The 26,835-nt window shown below is 37.2% G+C and overlaps 1 protein-coding gene across 5 annotated transcripts in view; it reads right to left on the bottom strand.

Annotated features, from left to right (window-relative positions):
* Positions 1 to 646: 646 nt before the first annotated feature.
* HELQ (helicase, POLQ like) overlaps positions 647 to 26,835 on the bottom strand; it is a 50,263-nt gene continuing 24,074 nt past the window's right edge. Inside the window, exons 10-18 of one of the 5 annotated variants that reach the window (XM_028124215.1) lie at positions 26,207 to 26,348; positions 25,741 to 25,845; positions 17,433 to 17,655; positions 15,529 to 15,686; positions 14,299 to 14,397; positions 10,483 to 10,656; positions 8,182 to 8,295; positions 7,145 to 7,279; positions 647 to 835 (exon numbers count right to left, since the gene is read on the bottom strand). In XM_028124215.1, coding sequence (XP_027980016.1) covers positions 728 to 835; positions 7,145 to 7,279; positions 8,182 to 8,295; positions 10,483 to 10,656; positions 14,299 to 14,397; positions 15,529 to 15,686; positions 17,433 to 17,655; positions 25,741 to 25,845; positions 26,207 to 26,348 — 1,258 coding nt within the window. In that variant the 3' untranslated portion in view covers positions 647 to 727. Of the gene's footprint in view, positions 836 to 7,144; positions 7,280 to 7,602; positions 7,684 to 8,181; positions 8,296 to 10,482; positions 10,657 to 14,298; positions 14,398 to 15,528; positions 15,687 to 17,432; positions 17,656 to 25,740; positions 25,846 to 26,206; positions 26,349 to 26,835 lie in introns of those variants that run through there. The other 4 variants (XR_003612481.1, XM_028124217.1, XM_028124216.1 and 1 more) reach the window with 4 other exon arrangements.

Below are 26,835 nucleotides of genomic sequence, written 5' to 3'. Positions count from 1 at the left end.
TGTACGTGGACAATGTCATAGGGGAGACAGTATTTGAGAATTTGAAGCATATAGTACATTTTTTAAAAAGATTTTTTATTTATTTACTTGAGAGAGAGAGAGAGAGAGAGAGAGAGAGAGAGTGTGTGTGTGTGTGTGCATGCATGAGTGAGTGGGGAAAAGGACAGAGGGAGAGAGGAGAGAGATTATCTCAAGCCGACTCTATGCTGAACATGGAGCCCGACGCAGGGCTTGATCTCACGACCCTAAGATTATGACCTGAGCCAAAATCAAGAGTTGGACGATCAAGCAACTAGGCCACCCGAGTGCACCCATATAGTACATTTTAAAGATAATTTTTCCTGCACTGGGGATAGCATAAAACAATTAGGAAATGAAGGGTTTGGAAATCCCAGGGAAAATTCTGGGATTTCAAATAGTCTAGTTTGATGAAAAAAATGTATAAGAGAATAATAAAAGGTCTGGCTGCAAAGGTAGGCTGGAGATATGTTGAGGGAGTTGGATCACATTTTGTGGTGGACACTAGATTTTTGAGCAGAGAAATAATGTGCAAGTACTGAAGACGATGGGTTATTAGTGGGAAGGGTGAGAGGTATATTTAAGACATCATCCACAGTTCTTCATGTATAATTAAAATGTATTTTTTTATTTATAAATTATAGGGAATATTTAATTGAAAAATAGGTGCAATAAATCATTCCTGTTTGAAAATGCTTGTCAGACAGCTTCATGCCTTTTCAGTGGCAGAGACCTCAATACTGGGGAAATCAGGAGGCAACCTCAGCAACTCTTCCACTTCCTCTTGTAAAGCCTCTGCTTTTTCATGCAACAGCATCTACAATAAAGACATTAAGACATGAGGCCAAAATATGCATTGCCAGGAACTGCTACCATTTTTACCACCGCCTACTAGATCCTTGAACCCTTACACACCAGCGATGTAAGCATTAAAACTAATAATGAGACTGAAAAATAGCCACTTAAGTACAAGTGATTATAGTCAATGAAACTGCAGCATTTAGCTAAAGCCATTTTAGCTGATCACTGCATTTGGAATCCCAAAAATAAAGGAGCTTTATCACTCTCAAAGATGTGTTTTATTGAAGACTCAGCCACTTAAAAATTAACTTTTGATCTATAAAATTTAAGGCAATTTTGCAAAAATTTAATTAGCTCTTGAAAATGTTATCCTTTATATGCGCTTTTTATTATTCCTCAAAGTTTAGTATGCTATCTTTTAAAAACCTATCAGTGTTTCAAAGAAAAGTTTTATTCAAGCTCCTAAAATTAACATGGCTAATTTCCAAAGAAACATAATGAGTCAAGAAAGTATTTCTGAATATGGCTCATAGTAGATGCCAAGGAATATTTGCCGAGTAATGATTTTCCCTCTTGCTTGTAAAAACTGGAAATAGGGGTGCCTGGCTGGCTGAACTGGTAGAGTCTCTTGGGCTCAGCGTTGTGAGTTCAATCTCCACAGTGGGTGTAGGGATCACTAAAAAAATAAACTTTAAAATCAAAAAACAAAAAACCAGAAGCACAGTTTTGGTGTTTGCTGCAAATGGGTGTTGTGTATATTGGGGTGCAGTATGGTACATTACTTCTGTTACATAAGTTTTATAACAAAAAGTTCAGCAAAATCACATAGAGAAAAAAAATCATAGGATACAAAATGAAAGTGAAAAACTCACTCTATCCATTTGACATAAAACATAGCATTACATAGCATTATAAATAGAAGAGATTAAAATGCAATGAGGCAAGCTTTCCAGTAGCTGAGGTAATGGTGACCAAGTAAAACTAATCTCCCAATGCATCCTCCAAAAACTATACAGATCAATGAGAACAGCAAGTACACTGCACAAAACCTACGGGGCCAGCATTACTAGAATACAGAGAACACCATCACCTTCATATCATAGTACAAATACCTGCCAATTTCCAGCAGAACCATTTCTCAAGCTCCCACTCCAAGGGGTTGCAGAGATCAATGTGAGATTGAGAAAAAAATACATGGGAAGAGAAGAGGGAAACAGGTCTTAGATTAAATACAATCACCTCCAGAGAGAGAAAGGCTACCCCAAGTATAAAAATACTGAGAAAAGACTCTTGGTAGATGGAAGCACTGTCTATAAGAAGGGATTTAAAGTGCATGAAACTCTAGAAGGCAGTCTTGGAAAGGTAATGCCTCTGGGGGAGAAGACAAGTAAAAAGGGAGAGGAGCCCCTCAGGCTGAGCAGGGAGTGGAAAAAGAAATAAAAGGGTAAAATTTCAGATCCTTTAGGACAAAAGGAAATTAAAAAAAAATCAAAGAACACACTTTTCTTTGCACTCCTCTCCCACCCCAAACTATCCTTTGCTACACTGACGTAAGAGAGACTCTTGAACTAGAATTCTCATCAGCCACTCCAGATGGCCATCTCTGTCTGAGAAATGCAGGGGCATAAGCAGTTCTTATTATACTACATTACTGTATAAAAGGAAACAGAAAATGAGAATCAAAGCTCTCCAGCTCATAAAAATTTATTCTTCTGAAAGCAAACTATGAAGCAGAAAAATTGTGACGCAACATTCCAAACCGAATTAAATATTCTCAAATAAACATCTGGAGATATGGGGGAAAAACACATCCTCAATAAGTCCCAAACTAAGAACAGAAATGGACCCAGAACAGGAAGAAATGAAATAAAAGTTGAGTAAGCTCAGGCAAGAATTAGAAGAAACAGGCAAAATCATATTAGAAATAAAAACCAACAAAGTGATCAAAGAAGAATAGATTACAATAAAACTTAATTAGGGTAATGGGAGCAGGAACAGGGGTGGGGCAAGAAAACAAGATAAAGAAAATGAAATAAATAAAGAAGTAAAAGGGCGGCTGGATGGCAGAGTTGGTTAAGCATCTGGCTCAGGTTGTGATCTCAGGAACCCGAGATCAAGCCCTGCATTGGGCTCTGCGCTGAGTGCAGAGTCTGCTTAGAGTTTCGCTCCCTCTCCCTCTGCCCCCCTACCTGTACGCTCTCAAATAAATAAATAAATAAATAAATAAATAAATAAATAAATAAAAAAGAGAGAAGTAAAAAGGGCCAGAGAGATTGAAATGGAAGATGGGCAAAGAAGATTCAACATACATATAATTGAGTTGCTAAGAAAGAAAAAAAAATCAAACAGCGGATCATATTGAATATGTAAACCTACAATCTAGGGTGCCTGGGTGGCTTGGTCAGTTGAGCATCTGACTCTTGGCTTCAGCTCAGATCGTGATCTCATGGGTCATGGGATCGAGCCTGGGGTTGGGTTCCATGCTCAGTGGGGAGTCTGCTTGAGATTCTCTCCCTCTGCATCTCCCAACTCACATGTGCATATGTGTGTGCTTTCTCTCTCTCTCAAATACACAAATTAAAAAAAATAAAACTATAATCCAAGGAAACTTCCAGAAATAAAAGAAAATAAAGATATCCTAGTAAACTATTTCAATTTAAAATAAAGAAAATATGTTCATGTTTTACATACTAAAAAAAAAATTCATAAGGATGGGGGGAACTAAAATGGAACACAAACAGACTCTAACTGCTCTTCAAATGAATTACATAACCACAGTGAAGCAGATTTTTTAGAAAAGTAACATTTGAACACATTATTTCAATTATATATTCTCAGACTAAAGACAAAAAGAGCTGTAAATAATACTGAACTCCTTAGTTTTTTTTTGCAATAGTATGCTTTAACAATTCAGAAATTATTTTCAGTGCATTCTAGGATTGAGCAAAATAGATGACTATGTTGATGAAGACATGAGCTGGGTTTCTCACTATTGGAGAAAGGACTTAAAAATATGAGAAGAGGTAAAGACTACAGTGAGCCCTATAGTGTGGGATCAGTGTGCATTAAAGGTGACTGAAAATTCTTTGATGTTTACATTGATGGATGGGATCTAAGTCTTCTCTTGAAACTGTGATTCACTTGTAACTAACAGAATGTAGTGGAAATGATAGTGCCTGATTTTCAGGGGTCTGTCAAAAGAAACTACAGTTTCTGCGTTGGTTTCTTGGAATGAGACCATTCCAAGATCTCTTGAATGCTCCCTTGCATATCCCAGCACCATGCTGTAAGAAACCCAAGATAGGGGGCGCCTGGGTGGCTCAGTTGGTTAAGCGACTGCCTTCGGCTCAGGTCATGATCCCGGAGTCCCGGGATCGAGTCCCGCATCGGGCTCCCTGCTCAGCAGGGAGTCTGCTTCTCCCTCTGACCCTCTTCCTTCTCGTGCTCTCTATCTCTCATTCTCTCTCTCTCTCAAATAAATAAATAAAATTTAAAAAAAAAAAAAAAAAAAAAAAAGAAACCCAAGCTAGGGATGGCTGGCTGGCTGGCTCAGCTGGTAGGGCCTGCAACTCTTGATCTTGGGGTCATGAGTTCGAGCCATACACTGAGCACAGAGCTTACTTAAAAAAAAAAAAGAAAGAAAGAAACCTAAGCTATAGATAAATAAGAAACACATAATATTTTAAAAGAAATTATACCAGATTGAATAAAAGGGGACAGAGATGATACAAAATAAAAAGAACCTTTGAATGCTTGAACTTCTCTGGACAGGGAAAAGACTGAGAAAGCTACCCAGCTGCAAACAAGGGCCATTACTTATGGGAAAGAAAGAAGGATTCAGATGAGGGAATTCAAAGCCAGGAAGAATCATTCCCAGGGAGAATTAAGTCCTAATCAAGGAACTGGCCACATATGCCTGGCTGGATATCAGAATTGCTTCTGTGTACCACACATATTCCCTCTTCTTGAATGGGAGTTTACTGTGGTTATCCTGTCTCTGTTCACCATTGTTATCTGTATCTCTTTAGTTCACAGATCTTCAGAGTGAGAGGAATATATCTGTGAAATTGTACTCAAGGAGCATCACCTGCACCTAGGCTTGACTTAGAAGAAATACTGGACCTTGAGCCTGAGTGTGAAGCCATAAAGGGATAAATCTTTTAGAGATGAGTAATTTTGCATGTGGGAGGAATGTAAATAATCTGTGACCAGAGGGCAGACATTACAGATGACTGCAAATTATTTGGCACTCCCCTCATGTAGAGGTGGGGTCTAATTCCTCTTCCTTTAGATCTGGGCTGATCTTAATGGCCTTCTAGTGACACTACTTAACTTCTGAGGTTAGTTCAGAATATTTCCTGCCTTTTCTGCCTCGATCTCTCAAAATGTCCACTCGCTGGACATTTCCTCTTGAAACTGAGCTGCCATGCCATAAGAAACCCAAGCCCCATGGAAAGGCCATATGTAGTTGCTCTAGTTGAAAGCCCTAAGTAGCAGCCAATTTTCATGTGAGTGAACCATCTTGGATATCCAATTCAGTCAAGCCTTGAGATGACTATAGCCCCAGTCAAAATCTGACTGTAATTGCATGAGACTCCAAGTAAGAATCACACAGCTAAACCTTTCCAGAATTCCTAATCCACCAAAACATAAGCAAAATAAAAGAGCTGTTTTAAACCACTAAATTTTGATGTAAAACTTTGTTATGCAGCAGTATGTACCTGGAAAAATTAGAATTGGAGTTATCAGTATGAGTTCATGGCCTTTAATAATTTATATGTAAGTACAGAAAAATATACAGGCTTATACAGGCTCTCTCTGCTTAGAGAACCTAGAAACAATGATATCTCTCTCGTTGTGAGCATACTTAACCCCTCAAACTTGGGTTTCCTCACCAGAAAGAATTAGGGCTCTTTGGAAAAACGGCTGATTCCATGACTAAGGCAAGCTGAACACGGAATATTTTGTGCAAGAGTGCTAGTTATTCAAACAAAGAGAGAACTAGTTATTAATTTTATTGTTTCTCAGCTCCAAATCCATCCATCCCTCGTCGTCCTGCTGGAGACAGATACCAGAGCTGGATCCTGGAAACACTTCTCCTTCGCCCGCGGGTACAATACCCAGCTTGGTCAGTAGAGGGCCCTGGAGGCACCGCAGGAGAAGGGGCTTCTCCCGGTTTTGGTGTGTCTTTTTCTTAGGGCTCCTGCAGCGCTAGTCTGGTATGCTGATGCGGTGGCCCGCATTACAGTGAGTTTCAACAACATCCCTGCAGACAGCTTTCCAGCAAGTTCCATGGGTGCTCAAGCTAGTGGCTTCCAAGCAAGTTCCATAGCACACTCCAGGGAGCTTCCTGGAAGTTCTGTCAGCATCCTGGTGGGCAGCTTCCTGCTTCAAGCCTCGGCTGCGACACAAGGAACTTATCCGCTGTCTGTTGAGCCACAGCCGCCCGCTCTCGGGTGAAGTACGAAGCCCACCCACAGGGGGTGGTGTGGGGGGAGGGCGGACGCTCTTCGCATTATTCCTTCCTGCGGTTGCTGAAGTTCTGTTTACCCCTTAGAAGCCGACTAATAACCTTTGTTCCTAGTTACTAATTCTTTATATTAAACTTTCCTCTTCACATTGTTGTGTGCTTTCTGTTCCTAAGAGTTAGAACCTGACAGATATACCCCAAAAGGAAGACAATCCAATAATGACGGGCATGGGTCAAGAAGACAAATGGGCCCACATCTAGAAAAGGGCAACTAGGACAGTGAATCGCCTAAAACGAGATTATTTACTACGGGTCAAAGAAACAGAAAAGAGAAGCGCTCGGAGACACAGCGAGCCGTTTCCAAGTATGTGAAAAACTACCATAGGAACAAGGAAAACAGGCTAGCTCTAGACGGTAGTACTTACAATCTAACGGTGGACGCTGTAAGAAGGCAACAGTTTACTGGGGTGCTTTTTGGAACACTGAGGGTGTCCAAAACTTGAACTACCTAATGTTCGAGGCTGTGAGCTCCACGTGAGTGAAGGCACACAAAGGTGGGCAGCCCAGAGGTCGGGGGTGCTGAGGAAAGGCCCTCTGTGAAGACCGTGAGGAGGCGGGATTCCTTGAGTTCCAGAGTTCCCTGCACTTCAGGGGACTCTTAAGACGGCCTAATTTTTAGGAGGTGCTTTTCTCTTTCTAGCCAGCCTTGTACTGTAACAGATGCCCTATTTTATCCACGCATTGTGAGTATACACTTTTGTGTCTATAGTTAGATGTTTTTGCTTTTATGTCCAAAGTATAAGGAGACAACACTACAAAATATCATGAAGGGTAAAAAATGGTTTGTTGGCTTACCTTTGCTGATGAAACAATTTGCTTGGCCTGGCGTCTGGATAAATGATCAAGGGTCCTTACTAACACTTCAGGATTTGCATTAGCTAAGTGCATCAGACTTTTGTAGCCTGCGTTATATAACTGTTTTGCTCGACCCTGAAAGGTAGTACACAAATCAGCAGGGTCAGAATTTGGGATTAGGAAAAAATAATTAATCAAGTGTCTCACTAAAGGGAAAACTTTCACTTGCAAGAGACAGAAACAGACTAAGGTAATAATAAACACGAAGAGATAACACATCCGAATCCTGAGAAATTTTAAAAGACGAATTTGGGTGGTTCCAATCTGACTGCAAGACGGCTTTCTGTGCAGCTCAAGTTAACCGATGTGTGTTGCAATCAGGAGTGAGAAATCCATTAAGGCACTCAGGTGACGGGTATTATTTTAGATGCCCAATCAAGATGTTCCAGTCCAATTACCTTAATGTTTTCACCATCTACTCAGGGAACTGCTGGGGTGTGTGTGTGTTCTCAGGCAGAAGAATGCTTCTGATTGAGGGACTGAATAACAGAAAAAGCTGAAATCAACAGTTGGCTAAAAAAAGAAAGCTGAGAAACCAGGTGAGGATACTTTCTTCTCACTCTCTTAGGAAGTGGAAATAAGCCTTGTTGCCCCCAAATCACCACTTCCTGAAACAACCACTGAGTTTAACCTTTCAGAAGGTAATTCTTCATTGGAGTGGAGGAAGGAAGAGACGCTAAGGATGAATGGTAGAACACATATACTTGGGGAGTCTCACTTTTATCCCTACTGTTATGTTTTTTCACAAGCGTGATTTTTTTTTTCATCAAGACTTATCCAGATTTAGAGGGGACTTCTGGGAGGCCATGATAACAATTTATTTAAAGAGGAAAACAACAACAAAAAAACACTGTCTCATGACCAATGAGGAATAAGGCTGTTGTTACTGACCTTGTGATAAGACATCAGAAAATAGTAAAACCTGATTTTTCTGTTAGTTGAAATCACCTCAGTTGGGAAACTGGGAAGCTACTAACCTCTAAAACTCCAGTCACTTCCATGAGAGGAATTAGCTCTGCCTTTACACAGTAAGTCAACTTCTTGGTGAGTTCTCCCAAAAGGGCTCTATAAACCCAAAACTCCTCAAGTTCCTGCAGAACACAAAGAAATGTACAGAAGTTAAATCTGGTAAGTTATTTCAAAGTTTGGTTGGCTTGGTAGGGGGCTCAGAGAGGGTGTTCCCCGATGTAAGTTCTGAAACTTGGTTAAGCCAGAGATGAACAATAATTCCACACAAAATTATTACAAGGAAACAAGGGCAGAGACTGAGGAATTTGACAAACTGGTTTTGGGATGAGGAAGAAGACTGAAAATTGAAAAATAAGCCAGTGAGAAGAGTTCTATTCATTTTTTTTATCAAAACACCAGCAAGTGAATGCATAGTTTTTCTTTCCCAAATAATTGAAAACAGTTCCCACCTCTGGGAATTTATCCTGAAGACAAAATATTACATGTGGAAGGATTCCAATACAAAATGCAATATTTAAAACAACAAAAATATTAGAAGCAATATTTAAGACAATAACAATTTTGGAAGCCATGGGTCAATAACTGTTAAAGGTGGGTGCGTAAATGGGCATTTATTATATTATTTTGTCTTATTTTATGTTTGAAATTTTCTGTAGTAGTCTTTTTTTTTTTTTTTAAGTCGCTTTCTAACCTTTGGGTGTCACTGTGAGCATACGTGATATATGGAAGAGCGTTAGCCAGCTATTTTGTAACCACTAGGAAAGCAGCCAATGCACTAAAGATGAAGAGTAAAGAGAAGAAAAGAGTAAAGAGTAAAGGGAAGAAAACCTTGACCAGAACGATGAATCCATCAACCCTGAACAGCCTTAGCTCTAGCTTTCCTGTTCCACATGATCATCTTTGTTCCTTATTGTTTAAACTTCTGTGGGGTTTTTCTATTACTTGTAGTTAAAGCCATCTTAGCTAACACGATGTACTATTTCATATGACTTATGTAGCTTTTTAAGAAGAAAAAAACACTTTAAAATACTGAAAATACACTCATGAGAGCACAAGTTGTCAGGTAGCTTGTTTCTAGGAACAACCATCAAATTATAGTTGTTTTTCAAATTCAATATAGTTTCTTTTACTTGAACAAGTCTAAAAGGCTGAAATCCTTATAGTCCTAAGTAAAACAAAGGGATAGAATTTTAGGGGAAGTATCTTTAAATATGAAGAAAAACAAACACAGAAAACTTAAGAAAATACATTTTAAAGGCTAGCTTCTTATTACCTATAAATTTTGTCTTCTGCTTAGCTAGCAGCACATGATTAGGGAATGTAAGCTAATATTTAAAACTTAGCATAAGTAGGAGATATGAAGAAATATGAATTTGCTAAAATAATTATCATTCAACCCAAAGTCAAGTATTTTGGATTATTTACTCATTAGTACATATGATAGAATTAAGTGCCATATACATATATAGAATATGGAAATTTAAGATAGGGAGAATGAAGATTCAAATTTAAAAACAATTCATGCGAGAAAAACGTTTTTTAAAAAATTGAGTATAGAAACAAATATGGAAAGGATTATTCCACTACTCAATTAGAAGAAGTTTAAATGCAGCCAAAAAAGGCTTATATTATAAATTCATCCCCAAAACTGTCTGAGTAGAAAAGTCTGGTAAGCTTTATTATGTTATTTAAGGAAACTCTGAAAGCTTCTTTTAGTAAAGACATTAGTAAAGTCTTACACAAATCCATTCCAAATGCATATGGCCAAAATTAAGTTTTCTTCTTGAGTTATTTTATAAGCTAAACATCTGACATAGAAACCTAAAGCAGTTGCCAGACACTGGATTCAAAAATGGCAAAACACTGTGGTGATCATGAGAGCATGGTCCCAAGTAGTGAGTGACAAGGTAGCTGCTGGGTATTGGTGATGCACTAATCAAACACTTTCTATGGTTATCACCATGAGAAAGATACTCTCACACAATCTACATCGATGGAGAATTGTTGTTTTAAGAGTCGATTCCAAATACTTGTAACTATTAATGGTGGTTCTAAGAGTAGGGATAAGTAGGTGCTTTCTACCTCCTTGCTATATATTTTAGGTGAGTCTGTCATTTTTGTATCTTTACCATAAGTTAGTACATAGGACTTTTATAAGCAGATAAAAACAAATATATTTTAAATAAGGTTTGAGTGCTTTGCATTAATAGAACAAGTCAACAATGAGGAAATAATGACTAACTGGTTTACAAGTTTAGTAGCAGTTAAAACAAAAAGATGCACAAGGCATGTGTAGTTAATGGAATTACCTCACAGAAATGTAGCACACAAGAGGAGAATGAGGCAGCTCCAGTGAGAAGGCTTTGTATATAGCCTCGAGGCATATTAAATTTTTCAGACACACTCCAAATGTTGGTCTCTTTGAGCAGGGTATAAAGAACAAAAGACAGGTATAGTCTGTTGACAATGTCCTTGTCCACCTTCTAGAAAGACACAAGCAAATGAATTTATGTACTGGACCTGCTAAAAATGTACATTATATTGAAATTGGACAAAAGGTAATATGAATGAAGTTATACTATAGGAAAGCAAGAATAGAATGATTCCACAGAAATAAAACTAAGTTCTACCGTATGTACTTTAGATTAATTCAGATTATCATTTTTCCAAGTATAAAAAAAAAGAAAATATGCCAAATTATTTCCAATTTAAACTTCCTTCTACAGGGGAAGCTGTAGTGGGTTGAATCATGTCTGCCTCCAGAAAAAGATGTTTCACTCCTAACCGGTGGTACCTGTGAATGTGACATTATTTGGAAATAGGATCTTTGCAGATGTAATTAGTTAAAGATCTTGAGATGAAATCATCTTGCGTGTAGAGTAGACCCTTTAGGCCTCTTTATTCAGTGACTGGTGTCTTTGTAAGAGGAGAGGACACAGAGTGACACACATAAGAAGCAATGTGGAGATGGCAATGTCCAATGGAGACACTGTAGGGATGCATTTATAAGCCAAGGAACACCAAAGACTGCCAGCAAGCACCAAAAGCTAAGAGAGAGGCAAGATGTTTTCTTCTTCAGAGCCTCCAGAAGGAGCCATCTTGATTTCAGACTTTTGGCCTCCTGAACTGCAAGAGAATAAATTTTTGTTGTTTTAAGACACTCAGTTTGTGAGCTAATTTGTTGTGGTCGCCCTAGGAAAAGAATATAGGAAGGGAAGGAGTTGGGAAGACTACATTTACTGTGGTATTTATAGATTGGATTTATTTGTGAATGTAATTAGACAAATGCATTTATGTAGATAGGTATGTTAATAAGCTTGTCCATATTGTAAACTAAGAGTAAATATTAGATTCTATGATTTCTACATGGTCATGATAAATAATTAATGTTTCCAAAGTTAAAACACTGGAAGAGAAAAATGCTACCTGTAGTTGACAATTTCTGTGTACCTGTTTTTGCCTGCGGTATCTAGTGATCAGTTCTTGTGTAAAGTATTTCATAGCCAATATCAAGCTAACTTAGAAACTGAGTAACTCATGCTTAAAATCAGAGGAAAGAAAAGATGAACTGGAAGGAGAAAAAGGGGGTATAAAATATAAAATTATATCCCCTATGACAGTAAAAGAATGGGATGAGAACTTACAGTGGCATATCGAAGACTGTATGAATTATGGATTCTACATGTTGATACTTTTAAAAAGCATTAAGCTGAAAAATCATGATAGTTGAATTGCCAGTAGGGAGAGATTGCTTTTTAATTTCCCAATTTTAGTGCACCTTCATTATTAACTATAATTTGAGTCAATGTAGATTTTGCTTAGAATGTATTTTCTAAGCCATGAAAAATGATATAATTATATTACATGGCAGGATAAGATGCTTTATGCCAATTTCAAGATCTTTTATAAGAAATATTTAAAGAAAAATGGGAGTGTCTTTTTCAATGTAGAGAAATAAATTTGATTTTAAGTAAATATCATGTTCTCTAAATCAACTGAACATTTATTGACTATATTTCATTAACAAAAATAAATTCTAATTCAAGTTTAAAAAGATGCATTATTCTAAAAAGATTTTGTAAATGTTTTATTATTTGGTAATGAGTTCCAAATTAAGATGATTTTGTTTTTTTTCTTTTTTTCAAGATTTTATTTATTTATTTATTTGCCAGAGAGAGAGAGTACAAGCAGGGGGAGTGGCAGGCAGAGGGAGAAGCAGGCTCCCTGCTAAGCAAGGAGCCCGATACGGGACTCGATCCCAGGACCCTGAGATCATGACCTGAGCCAAAGGCAGATGCTTAACCATCTGAGCCACCCAGACACCCTTGTTTTTATTTTCTATTTTAAAGTTGTATATAAAAGGTTTGTTTTAAGAAATATTTTTATTTAACATTTTGAATGTCTAAACAACATAGGCATTTCTGAGGTAAAAGACCCAATCAAAATATTGTGATAACATGAACACTGCACTACTAAATAGACATTTATAATTTTATGATATAGCAGTACATGGGACAGGGCATCATTCAATTCAAATGTGAGTAAACACCATCTTTCACTTTTCAAAAATGAAATTAGTAATATTTATGTAAATTTAAAGATATTGGGGAAATGGCAAGTAAGACAATTAGGTTTCAGTAAAGATTGGATTACCAACAAAATGAAAAATGAAAAAAAGTGTATTATAAGGTAGAAAATATTAACTTAAGGAATTTGAAGGCAAATTTGCCAAAAATTATTTCCATTTTTCTTTTTCTTAAAGGTTTTATTTATTTATTTGAGAGAGAGAGAGAGCACAAGTGGGGGGGGGCAGAAGGTGAGGGAGAAGCAGGCTCCCCGCTGACATGGAGCTCAGTCTCAGGACCCGGGGATCATGACCTGAGCCGAAGGCAGGCACTTAACCAACTGAGCCACTCAGGCTCCCCTATTTCCATTCCTCTTAAAGTTAGTGTATTAGACACTTGCTTCATATTTGTTGACTAAACTTCAAAACACCATATATAAGAATATTACACAAAAGAGTATTAATTTATCAACCTCAACCTTCTACAGTTTTATGTAGTTCAAGTCCTAACTAGACTGGGGGTTCTTTAAGAACACCAAACAGCAATGAAAACCTCAAACCCACCCTATCTTAGAATCTCTAACACCAAGTAGAATGCCTAATAAAAAGTTTCTAGGTGTGGGGGGTGGCACACCTGGCTGGCTCAGTCAGAGGAGCATGTGACTCTTGACCTTGGGGTCATGAGTTCGAGCCCCACATGAGGTGTAGAGATTACTTAAAAAAAAAAAAAAAGTTCTCAGGCGCCTGAGTGGCTCAGTTGGTTAAGCGACTGCCTTCGGCTCAGGTCATGATCCTGGAGTCCCAGGATCGAGTCCCGCATCGGGTTCCCTGCTCAACAGGGAGTCTGCTTCTCTCTCTGACCCTCCTACCTCTCATGCTCTCTGTCTCTCATTCTTTCTCTGTCAAATAAATAAATAAAAATCTTCAAAAAAAAAGGTTCTAGAAAATACATTTTTCTCCCTTGAACTAAACTTATTTCAGGATTATATACTATCATAAAAACATTTTATAAAATTTTACAATTTTTATTTTATTTTATTTATTTATTTTTAAAGATTTTATTTATTTATTCATGAGAGACAGAGAGAGAGAGAGAGAGGCAGAGGGAGAAGCAGGCTCCCAAGGAGTAGGGAGCCTGATGCAGGACTCGATCCCAGGACCCTGGGATCATGACCTGAGCTGAAGGCAGACGCTTAACCATCTGAGCCATCCAGGCATCCAAAATTTTACAATTTTTATAATGTAAGCCATAAGTAGCCTAAGAAAAATTGATTAATAAGGCTTACCTTCTCCTATGATAAGAAGCTTATATGTGCATGACAGAGTGTTTCAGAAATGCAAAAGTACACAGACAAAAAAAGGCCATCACACCATCCAAAAATACTGTTTTAAAAAAAAAGCCCAAATTTCTGGTCCTCACATGTTTTATATGGTAAAATGGGAATTATATTAACTTAAAGAAAAAATATGAAACAAAAAGATCAAATCAACAAAAGAGATGATACTACAGCATGAATTTTGCTAAATCAATTTATTTAGGAAGAGAAAAAGACTATGGTACCTTTTTTATAGCTTGACCTGATGCTTTCTTCCCAATAAAGTTTTCAGAGACTCCAAGAAGAGCAGCTACGTTTTGTTCTGCTGGACTGAGCTGGCTAAACTACATTTAAAAAGAGTAAACATGGAGAAAAATCAAATTGTAATTTTTAAAAAAATAATTATTTATTTGAGAGAGAGTGAGTTTGTGGGGGAGCAGAGGGAGAGGGAGAGAAAATCTCAAGTAGACTCCCTGCTGAGTGTGGAGCCCAACACAGGGCTCAATCTCACGACCCTGAGATCATGACCTAAGCTGAAATCAAGAGTAGGACGCTTAACTGACTGAGCCATCCAGGTGCCCCTCAAATTGTAACTTTTAAAAATTTGCCATTTGAACCAAATCCAGTATTTCCTGTGATATCACATTTTCATGGCTTAAAAATGTATTATTAAAATATAACATATTTTAGTAGAATACTTAAAGGCATGGTCACAAGCACTGTGACTATGGACTATGGTTTCCATGGACTTTGTGGTCATGTTTAATATTGATACGTCTGGTGGGTAGGAAGAAGAAGGAAAGCTTTTGACAGTAGCTGCATTATACAGTACCACTTAAAAACTTAAGTTACAATTTTAAAATATGACATTAAAAAGAAAGTTAATTTCCTGCAATTAAGAGCTGCATACTGCTTCTGCCTAACATGTGTTCATGTATCTGCCCTGCTCATAGTAAAATCATAATAGACTATACTCTACCACCTGGTTTTGTAACAAGTAGGACCAGCTGCACCTTCCTGTTGGTGATAAAACTGACATTCCTTCTCAGGTATTAACATCACTGGGTTTAGTCATCATGCTTGGCTCTGATAGAGCTTTCATGTAATTAAAAATCTCAAAAAAAAAAACTAGCTTCCATGGTTTTCTTCACATTCTAGGCAACACAAAATGGAGTGGTCACCAAACTGTAACAGTAACTATCTTTGGCGAATGGGACCAGGGATGATCCTCTTTTCTTTTCTGCACCTTTCTTTATTTTTTTGATAATGAACATGTTTATATTTAATAGGAAGGTAATATTTAAGTTAAACAAACTGAAAATGCCATTGCCATATAACTATTTTAAAAACCGAAACATGAAAGGCCCAATTTCAAATATATTTTAGTAGAGAAAAAAAGTGAATAATCATTTGACAAAAATTACATCATCATTAATAAATAAAATAGCCTATATTGAAGAACCTTATATTCTCACCTGCCTGAAGTATATCATCCAGTCAGGGACACACTGAGAAGCCATATCATAGGGAGTTGTTAGGTAAATTAGGTGAAGAAGGCTTTCGAGCACAAGTCCTTCGAGACCTTTCTTCAAGTCTCTGTAGAGAATGTCACAATAAGCCAAATCTATAGTTCCTAAAAGAAAGATCAAATATTTCATCTTTCATAATTACCAAAGGGGGAAAAAGGTATCTTAAAAAGGTCTTGTTTATACCTAAACATAGCAAAAAGTCTTCAAAATCTCTTAAATTTTTTTTAACTCCATTATAGTTAACATACATTGTTATATTAGTTTCAGGTGTACAATAGAGTGATTCAATGATTCTATACATTACTGAGTGTTCATTATGATGAGTGTACTCTTAATCCCCTTTACCTATTTCACCCATGCTCCCACCAAAATCTCTTCTTATGTATTTTAGCACAACTATTTTGGAGGTCATTTTGATGGTATACATCAACATTTAATAAGTATGCACCTTCTGACCCAAATACTCTGTTTTTGGAAATCTAAGAGAAACATTTCCACACATGTTTATTTGTGTGGAAACAACACAAACAAAACACAAGCTTTGTTTATAATTGAGAAAAATTAAAAAAAAAACGGTGCAAATGTCCATCAATAGGGGAATGGTTAATTAAATTACAGTATCCAGACTATGGGTGATTATAGTAGTAAAAGAAAAATGAGGTAGAATTAAAGGGACTGACAAGTTAAGATGCTCCTAATATTTTAAGTGAGAAAAGCAAGCTGCCAAAAAATACTTACAACTGTGATTTCATCTTAAAAAATAAACTATAAAATAACATATATAAATGTGTATGAATGTATGTGTATAAACCTATACACATACATACAAATATGCATATACACATATACATATATAATATACATATACATATTTATCTAAATACATAATAATATATATGGAAGGATACACATCAAATTGTTAACAGTGGTTGCCCTGGGAGAGTGGAAATGGGACAGGAGAATGGGATTTTCCTTTACGTCATTCTGAGATCTAAGGTTTTTGTTTTTTAAACAACACACATGTATTATTTTTCATTAAGTAAATTATGATTAGCCATTAAGAAAAAACTTCACTGTCATGGAACAATTTTTAAGATATTAAGCAAACAAAGCAAGTTCTGGAACAATACAAATGATTGTTTATTTAAAAACAAAAGCTTAAAAAATCTTAAACTTGTATACAAGTATGTATTATGCATTGAAATGAAATGTACATAAAATGTTTGAAAACACATACACCAAATTGTTATTCTTGGTAGGATATTAAGATTTGTATGATTGCTAGGGGAGGGGTGTGTGAAGCGGGATGACCATCTTTTTTCCCAAATACTTCTGCAATATCCTAAATTACTTGTAATTCAAAATATTTTTCAGGGTGCCTGGCTGGCTCGGTTGGTTAAGTGTTCAGCTCTTGATTTCAGCTCAGGTCATGATCTCAGGGTTGTGAGATCAAGCCACGAGTTGGACTTATGGTGGGGGTAGAGCCTGCTTAAGATTCCCTCTCTTTCTGCCCCTCCCTCTCCCTCTCTAAAAAAACAAAAACAAAAAACCAAACCAAAAACCCAACATTTTTTCAACTTTTTATTTACTAAAAAAGAATTTTTTTTCAAGTAGACTCTACACGCAAAATGGGACTTGAACCCATGACCCCAAGATGAAGAGTCTCATGCTCTATTGCCTGAGCCAGCCAGGCATCCCCATTTTTCAACTTTTAAAAGCTAAAGTAGTCTAATAGCTTTTAAGATTAATGTTATTAATATGAAACTACAGTTCCAGTTTAAAGAAAGAGAATGATTTAATTTCCATTTTTTTCCCAGCACATTTCCTCAGTAACTTAGGTAAACTCTTACCCTTAAAAGAAGCTCGTCCCAGTTTTGTAATATGAAAACTATACTGGATCTCTTCTTCAGACTTATTAATAGCGTCTTTTTGTAGAAGTCCTTTTTCTGTCAGGTATCTAAGTGATTCCACAGTTATTTCCCACAGACTTTTTTCTTTCAGCAAAATCTTTTGCTGAACACCAAAAAATGTACCACACATAAAGTGATATATGTCATCAAGATTTGTTGCAATCTGAAACAATTCAGGACATCATTGGAGCATTTTCCTTAATTAAGGCATCATTTTGAATGCACGTTTATCTCTATACCTCAAAGCTATTGAAATAAATTAGTATAAAATTGACAAACTCATATATATAAAGATAATTTTATAGGGACATTTAAAAATTAACAAGAAACCATTTAAAGAAATTATCATATTCATACTTTTTATGAAAACATCTACATATTTTTCACTCAAAAACTCCTCAGATTTTTGAATAATTTTCACAGTATCTCCAAAGCTGTGCTCTCTGTTTACTCTCCAATTATCAATAATTCCCACTCAGCCTCCTTCAGAAATCCTCCCTCCACCCCTTTCCATCCACCTGTGAAAGCATTCCTTAGCAATAAAAATGGTAATAAAACACACACACACGCAAAACACAACTAAAAGTCTCCACTGAAATAGGATCAGGCAATATTTCCCGCATATCACCTAAAAATAAATAGCAGTCTTCTTCTCTTTTTGTCTCTCTCATTCCTGTTCTTTTGCTGCCTTCTCTCTCCCCCCTCTTAGTCACTATTTAAAACCTATCATGGCGGGGCACCTGGGTGGTTCAGTTGTTAAAGATCCGGCTCAGGTCATGATCCCAGGGTCCTGGATTCGAGCCTGGGCATTGAGCCCCCCTGTGGGGCTCCCTGCTCAGCGGGAAGCCTGCTTCTCCCTCTCCCACTCCCCCTGCTCTCACTATCTCTCTGTCAAATAAATAAAATCTTAAAAAAAAAACCTATAATGGCAATCATAAGTAATACTTAACCCTCCATTTGGTGTTCAGATGTAGAGTTGATGCTAAATTAGAATTAAATTTGTATTAGTCAATTTCAATGAAATCAGCATGTTATACTAAAATATAGTCAATCAATAAGCATATTTCTCTCTCTTACAATTCTGATATTTTCTTTTCTTTTTTTTAAAAAGATTTTATTTATTTATTTGACAGAGAGAGACACAGAGAGAGAGAGGGAACACAAGCAGGAGGAGTGGGAGAGGGAGAAGCAGGCTTCTTGCCGAGCAGGGAGCCCAATGCGGGGCTTGATCCCAGGACCCTGGGATCATGAGCTGAGCCGAACGCAGACGCTTAACGACTGAGCCACCCAGGCGCCCCTCTGATATTTTCAACTGGAAAACTTAAGTGGTTATTTGATACTAAACCGATATAAGGGTTAACAAAAAAATATAATGAGGCATAGACATTTCCTATTGTTATTCCTCCTTTTAATAAAACTCACTTTTTTGGAAATGTTCTAATATTTATTTATTTATTATTATTATTTTTGAGAGAGCGCACAAGAGTGGGGGGTGGAGCAGAGGGAGAGGGAGAGATTCTTAAGCAGGCTCCACACTCAGTGTGGAGTCCAATGCTGGGCTTGATCTCACGACTGAGATCATGACCTGAGCCGAGATCCAGAGTTGGATGCTTAACTGACGGAGGCACCCAGAGGCCCCAAAACTCATTCTTAATGTAATACTCAGTTAGGCCAAAATTGTAGTTTTAAGATATTCAAGACTGATACTCAGTTTGTAGATTATCAATGAACTTAGTTGCTGTATTGTTTTCTACTTGGTTGATTACAGTTAACATTGGAGTTATAAAAAAAAATCCTTTACTTGATCCTTCTAGCTACCATCATGTTATCTTTCTATCCCTCTGTGAAAAACTTAAAGACATAGTGATTTAGACCCACTGGTCCGGGCTCTGCCTCTGGCCTCCACAACTTCTCAAAGCTGGATTCTCCCCAGTTGCCCCAACCTGCAGGTTCACCCATGCCCGACTCCAAAATCAATTCATTCGTTCATTCAAGTATTTACAGAGCACCAACCACATGCCAGGCATTGTGTTAGGCACTGGGATTCAGGGACAAATAAAAATAAATGTGGACTTTGCTTGCACAGGGCTTACATTCCTGTGGGGAATCACTGCACTAACCAGAATATAATTACAAACTGATAGGTTCTACTAAAGCAATGTGGTTCTATAAAGCATACAATAAACTGACTTGACTCAGAGGCAAAGGGAGGCTTCCCTGAGGAACGATGTTTAAGTGAAGCCTCAAGGTCGAGTGGGTGAGGGTGAGTAGAGAGATGGGGTGGGGAAGATGGGTGAGTCCCAGGCTTAGTGAGCACTGGGATGGGAGGGAGCATCACATATTTGAGAACCGAGAAGGCTCTCGGCTCTCCTGGAGTGCAGAGTGCAAGGAGGCTGGTGAGAGAGGAGGATGGAGACAGGCAGAGGCCAAATCTACCATGATAGACCATGACAAGGAATTTGGGCTTCCTAAATCCTAAAAGCAATGGGAAACACCACTGACAAATTTTAAGCAGGTAGCACATTCTGAGTTTACATTTTGACAAGATCAATCTGTGTGAACAAGTATTTGGAGGGGATGTGGGAAGGCACAGCAGATTGGCTGCAAGGCATCAGACCAGTTAGGGGACAATCACACTGACCCGGACAGGAGAATGCAGGAGCATGGACCCCAGTGTGCAGGTATGGGGATAAGATTGCAAGCAGCCTACAGAACACCTGCCTCTCTTTGCCTCAGATTCTTTTTCTGTAAAAGGGGAGTTACATTCCTTAATTCGAAGGTATGCAAGGATCAGAGATAAAACACATAAAGTGTCTAACAGGGTGTCGGAAATATGGTTGTGATAAATACATGATAACTGGAGGCTCCCTGAATCTTATGGCCCAAGCACTGCTATGTCCTCTCATTAATTCCTGGAGTTTCCTTCTCTTCCACCAAAGCAGGGACTTAGTCTCTCCAGGGGTGCTCATCTCTATCCTCCTGCCCCGGACCTCACTGCCCAAGTCACAGACTCTGCCCTTCTTGCTTCTCCCCTCTCTTCCACCTGCTTGTTCCTGTCCAGAGGACTTGACTGCTGCTTCAATTCCAACTCTAAAGGTCTTCCTGCTCTCCACTGTGTCTAGAGTTCCAGCCTTCTTCCACAGCTAGAGCCCCGTTGTAAGCCCCTACCCCAAGGTGAGAGAGGAACCCTGATGGCCTGGCCTTCTCATGGCTGGGTCCAGTTTCCTGAGTTCTGCCTCCTATGGGCAGCTTGGAACAACAGCTGCCTACCTGCTAATCTCCTGCACCAGCTGCTGCCTGGACTTCTTGTTGCTGTACTTCAACGGTTAAAACAGAATCTAAACACAACTGTTGTGCTCCGTAGATCTTGCACTGCGAGGCCCATAAAACCACACCCCTGTGGCCAAGTCAGTTCTCCCAGTCTCCCTGTTACCTGAGTGCTCCCGTCTTAAATGAAGTCCCAACTCCCTCCCAATTCCATTACCTTTTGTTGAGTCCTAACTCATCTACATATTTGTCAGATATATGTATTAGGAATATTTCCTTCATGCCTTCTCACTTTTTTAGCAGTGTCTTTTGAAGATAATTTTTAAAATTATGATTGATTTTTCTCTTCATGGTTTATGTTTTTTGTTTGCCACATAAGAAATCTTATCCAAGGTAACAAAAAATTTTCCCCATATGTTCTTCTAGAAGTTATATTTTAGCTTTTAGGTTTAGGTCTATGGTCCATTTTGAATTAATTATTTTGGACAAAATCGAGTGAGGTAAGAGCACAGGTTAATTTTTTGTTGTTGTTCTATATAGCTCTCTAGTTGTTCCAGCACCATTTATTGAAAAAAACTATCTTTTGTCCATTTAAATATCTTGACACCTTCTGTTAAAAATTGATCATATACAGGGATACCTGGCTGGCTCAGTTGGTGGAGCATGATTTCGGGGTCCTGAGTTCGAGCCCCATGTTGAGTGTAGAGATTATTATTTTTTTAATTGATCATATATGTGTGGGCCTAATTCTGGACTTACTGATCTATTGGTCTATATGATCCTTGAGCCAATATCCCTACACTGTCTTGATTACTGAAGCTTTACAGTAAGTCTTGAAGTAGGATGAACACTCTTTGTTATATTTTCACAAAATTAATTTTGGCTATTCTACTCCTTTGCATTTCCAAATAAATTCTATCAGCCTTCAATTTCCACAAACAAGTCTGTTGAGTTTTTGACTGAGATTGCATTAAATTCATAGACCAATTTGGTAAGTAACATCTGGCCAAAACTGAGTGTTCTAATTCTTGAACATGGTACCTCTCTCCATCTATTTAGGTCTCCTTTAATTTTTCTCAACAGTTTTACAGTTTTCAGTGTATAGATCTGACACATATTAGTTAAATTTATCCCTAAGTATTGCATATTTTTTGATGCTATTGCAGAGTTGTTTTTCCACCTATTTGTAGTCAGTATATTATTTGTAATGAGTATACAGATACAACTGAGTTTTGTACATTGACCCTGTATCCTATGACATTGATGATTACACTCTAGTTTTTTTCTACATTCCTTTGGATTTTTCTTGAACCTAATAGCAAATAAGATGGTTTACTTCTTCCTTTCTAATCTATATGCCCTCATTTTTCTTCCTGTCTTGTACTGGCTATGATTTCCGATATATGCTGAAAAGTAGGGTGAGAGCAGACCTCCTTTCTTTTCCTGATCTTAGATGGAAAAACATGTAGTCTTTCACCATTAAGTGTGATGCTACCTGTAGTGTGTTTTTTTTTTTTAAATAAACACCCTTTATCAGGTTGAAGACATTCTCTTCTACTCCTAGTTTGCTGAGTTTTTATCATGAATGGCTGTTGAATTCTGTCAAATAAATAGTAACACTGAATTTTGAATGTTAAATTAACTTTGCATTACTGGCATAAACTCTGATTATGTTGACTAATACTTTGATAAGGACTTTTATATCTATTTTTACCACAGATACTGGCCTGTAGTTTTCTCTTCTTGTAATACCTTTGTCTGATTTTGGTATCAGAATAATGCTGGTCTCATGAGATGAGCAGTATTCCCTCTTCCTCTACTTTCTGGAAGAATATGTGTATGATTGGTATTATTTCTTCCTTAAATGTTTGACAGAGTTCACCAGTGAAGTCAGTGGGCCTGGAGTTTTCTTTGTGGGAAGTTTTAAGTTATAAATTCAATTTCTTCCTTCCTTCCTTCCTTCCTTCCTTCCTTCCTTCCTTCCTTCCTTCCTTCCTTCCTTCCTTCCTTCCTTCCTTCCTTCCTTCCTTCCTTCCTTCCTTCCTTCCTTCCTTCCTTCCTTCCTTCCTTCCTTCCTTCCTTCCTTCCTTCCTTCCTTCCTTCCTTCCTTCCTTCCTTCCTTCCTTCCTTCCTTCCTTCCTTCCTTCCTTCCTTCCTTCCTTCCTTCCTTCCTTCCTTCCTTCTTTCTTTCTTTCTTTCTTTCTTTCTTTTCTCTTTCTTTCTTTCTTTTTCTTTCTTTCTTTCTTTCTTTCTTCTTTCTTTCTTTTCTTTCTTTCTTTCTTTCTTTCTTTCTTTCTTTCTTTCTTTCTTTCTCTCTCTCTTTCTCTTTCTTTCCTTCCTTTCTTTCTTTCTTTCTTTCTTTCTTTCTTTCTTTCTTTCTTTCTTTTCTTTCTTTCCTTCCTTCCTTCCTTCCTTCCTTCCTTCCTTCCTTCCTTCCTTCCTTCCTCTTCTTTCTTTCTTTTTTTAAAAGATTTATTTAGTTATTTATTTGAGAGAGAGAAAGAGAGCACTGAGCAGAGAGCCCAATGCAGCTCCATCCCAGGACCCTGGGATCATGACCCGAGCCAAAGGCAGACGCTCAACCGACTGAGCCACCCAGGTGCCCCATAAATTCAATTTCTTTAATAGATCTAGGACTAGACTTTCTACTTCTTCTTCAGTCAATTTTGGAAATTATGTCTTTCAAGAATTTTCCCCATTTCATCTAAGAGTTGAATTTTTCAGCATTCAAGGATACAGTTTTTCAAGGATTATTCCTTACTATCCCTTTAATATCTCTAGGATCTTTAGTGATGACCCTCCTTTCATTCCTGAGGGTATGGTAATTGATGTATTTTCTCTTTTCCCTCTGATCAAATCAGTCAATAATCTTACTGATCTTTTCAAAGAACTAGCTTGCAGTTTCATTATATTTTTCTCGTCTATGTTTTTTACATTTCTGTTTTTATTTGTATTATTTCCTTCTTTCTACTTTGAGTACCCCTCATCCTGGTTCCTAAAGTAAAAGTTAAACTAGTGGATCTGGATCTTTCTTGTATTCTAATAAGTATTTAAAGCTATAAATGTCCTTTTAAGCACTTCTTTGGCTTCATGCCAGTAATTCTGATATCTCTGTTTTCATTTTCATTCCATTCAAAATATTTCTAATATCCCTTGTGATTTCTACTTTGTCCTTTGGTCAAAGTATGCTATTTAATTTCCAAATATTTGGGTAATTCCCTGATATCCTTCTATTACTGCTGGTATACTGTAATCGTTTCCATTAGACACCATACCATATTTGAGTTCAATCCTTTTAAATGTATTGAGACTTGTCTATGGTCTCAGAATATGGTCTATGTTGTCTATGGTCTATGTTGGTGAAATATTTCATGTGCAGTTGAGGAATAGTCCACACATACAATGGTACACTGGAAAGAGTATGGGCCAGCAAGGCAGGAACCTAAATTATAGTCCCATCTAAACCATAACTCACTGAATGATCTTAGACTACTCACCAATTCTCTGAGTCTGTTACCTTATCTAATATATAAATGTAATAGAGGACTCGATGATCTTCATGAGCTCTCCCTCCTTTACTAATTCCTTGGCAACCCTCCTATTGCAGGTCTTTATTACATTATACATGGATTACTACAATTGCTTCTAAAAAGTCTTGCAATACTTCTGCTTACTATTATCTCCATTTTACAGATAAGGCAACTGAGTGAGATTTAAGAGAGCTAATAACTTATGCAGAGTGTTAAGAGACAGAGTTAGGACTGACAATAGGTATGCGTGATATCAGAGCCTTTACTCTCAACCACCACACGTCACTAATTCTCCACTGATAAGTGACAGTGTCGCAACTCTGTAGTCTACTACTTAGGCATGCTCTCCCATTTCCCCCAATTTACAGCACACAGTCTGGCCTAACTTTTCCCACCCAACTTTCAAATCTTCATGATCTGCAGCCCTCCTCTAGAGCTATAGAATCTAGTCTGTTGACTTTCTTCAGCTTTCTCATCATTAATTCTATGTTAAGTACCTGAAATGACTTATTCTTTCCCTCTGCTTATCTACAACTTATTTTATGGTATTTTTTATTTATTAATTACCTTTTGTATTTTCACGTAAACTGGTTGGGTTAATGAAGGTAGTGCATGATAGGTTAAGAGCACTGGTTTTGTAGTGGAACAACAAATTCAAACCCTGGCTTTGCCACATTATGGCCTAGTGACCTTGGACACAAAATTAAAATTTACTTAAGAATAACCATAGAGGTGCCTGGGTGGCTCAGTTGGTAATTGTCTGACTCTTGATTTTAGCTCAGATCATGATCTCAAGGTCATGGGATCGAGCCCCGAGCCAAGCCCTGAGCCGAGCCCTACCTTGGGCTCTGGGCTCAGTGGGGAGTCTGCTTGAGAGTCTCTCTCCCTCTGCCCCTCCCCCAGCTTGCACTCTCCCTCTCTCTTTAAAATAAATAAATCTTAAAAAAAAAAAGAATAACCATAAAAAGAAGTTTAACTCAAGAGTAATCCTAAAAGAAAGAGCTAATTTCTAAGAAAAAGAGTGTTTTCCTGCTGTGCTTTTTTCTTTTTTAATTTTCTGCCTGATAAAGGCTATACTGATCTCACAAATGTTTATAATATCCTAGAATGATCACAGTACTACAGGTGAACCTTATTCTTAACAAGGGCAGAGAAGATGGATTATCCCACATCAGGACCTATGCCCTTATAGCTTCTTATATCCTCCAGAGTATCCAAAAAGTCTCTCACTTGTAATAATGCCCAGTTATGATTTGTTGATTTTTCATACTTCATACAACTCAAAGCATTAAAATGGACATAGAAATCTATATTCAGATTTATCGTGTCAGATTATTCTTTTCCACATTAGATTAGAAGTTAGCATTTTTTTTATACTTACAGTTCTCATAACTTTTAAATCTCTATTATCTCAGGTAATGGTAACAAGACTTAAAAATAATGAAAAATACCTTCAAACCAATCAAAGAGAGAAACAAAGTTTGGATTCCCTTGGTGAATTCTTGAACAAGATGGCTATAACAATTTTCCAGTGGTCTGCTTATTAACTCCAATACCTACAAAAGTTAAAGCAATATTATGTTTTGTGTTGTTATAAAAAAATTAAGTGTTCCATATAAAAGTTTACATTCTGTATAGACCTTGTGGAAGCAGGGGGTGTTAAGGACATAAAGACAAATAAGAATTTAGCAGGTGTTCTCATGAAAATGGAAGAAAGATAAATAAGGAAAATACTTTTCATTGCTTGTCTGAACTACAGAAATATTCAAACTATCCTTTCTAATTCCTAATCGTAGAGGAGAAAAAAACATTATTGAAAGAAATATTAACAATTAATTTTTAAAAGATGATATCATAAAAGGGCTAAACGAAAGACCAAAAAAAGATAAAACAACAAACCAACAACCAGATGATTACCTGTTGCTTGTCTTTTTCTTGCAGTATAAGGATACTCTCCCCAACAGAATCTATTCCAGCACGGCCAGCTCTGCCAATCATCTGTTTATACTGATTCCTCTTTAAAAATTCCTTAGCAACATAGGGAGCTCTTAAAATAACTCTATGGAATTGATAATATTAATTAAAAGTAATACTACATCTATAATAATATCTATTTTTTAAATTCTTAATTCCATTATATATGTGATACTAAATTTAATGACATGTTAACTCAAAATAATAAGTAACTGCTATTTAATAAGAACCGGTGATGTCCTAGATTCTTTGCTTACATTATCAGTAATTCTTACAAAATTCTTGGTGATAATGTTCTTTATTATTTTACCTATTTTTTACAAAAGGGCTAACTGAAGCATAAACTAAGTGGCTCACCTCAACACACAAAACTAGTAATTACCAGGACCATGCTTTGAACGTGTTGGCCTACCTACAGAGCTTGATTGTTACTAGAGCAACAGTATCCAAGACTGATTCTACACCCCATAAATGAAAAATCTGACCACGCATCGCCAACATATGCATATTTATTTATTAATTTATATTACTGTCAACTATATAACATTGCAGGTTTCAACTGTTTTTGGTAA

Source organism: Eumetopias jubatus, unplaced genomic scaffold (genome assembly GCF_037043125.1).
Source record: "Eumetopias jubatus isolate StellerSeaLion01/CBP00866 unplaced genomic scaffold, mEumJub1_p1.0 scaffold_2, whole genome shotgun sequence".
Lineage (NCBI taxonomy): Eukaryota > Metazoa > Chordata > Mammalia > Carnivora > Otariidae > Eumetopias > Eumetopias jubatus.
The sequence above is the reverse complement of the archived record's forward strand: the minus strand, read 5'-3'. Positions and strand labels throughout refer to the sequence as shown.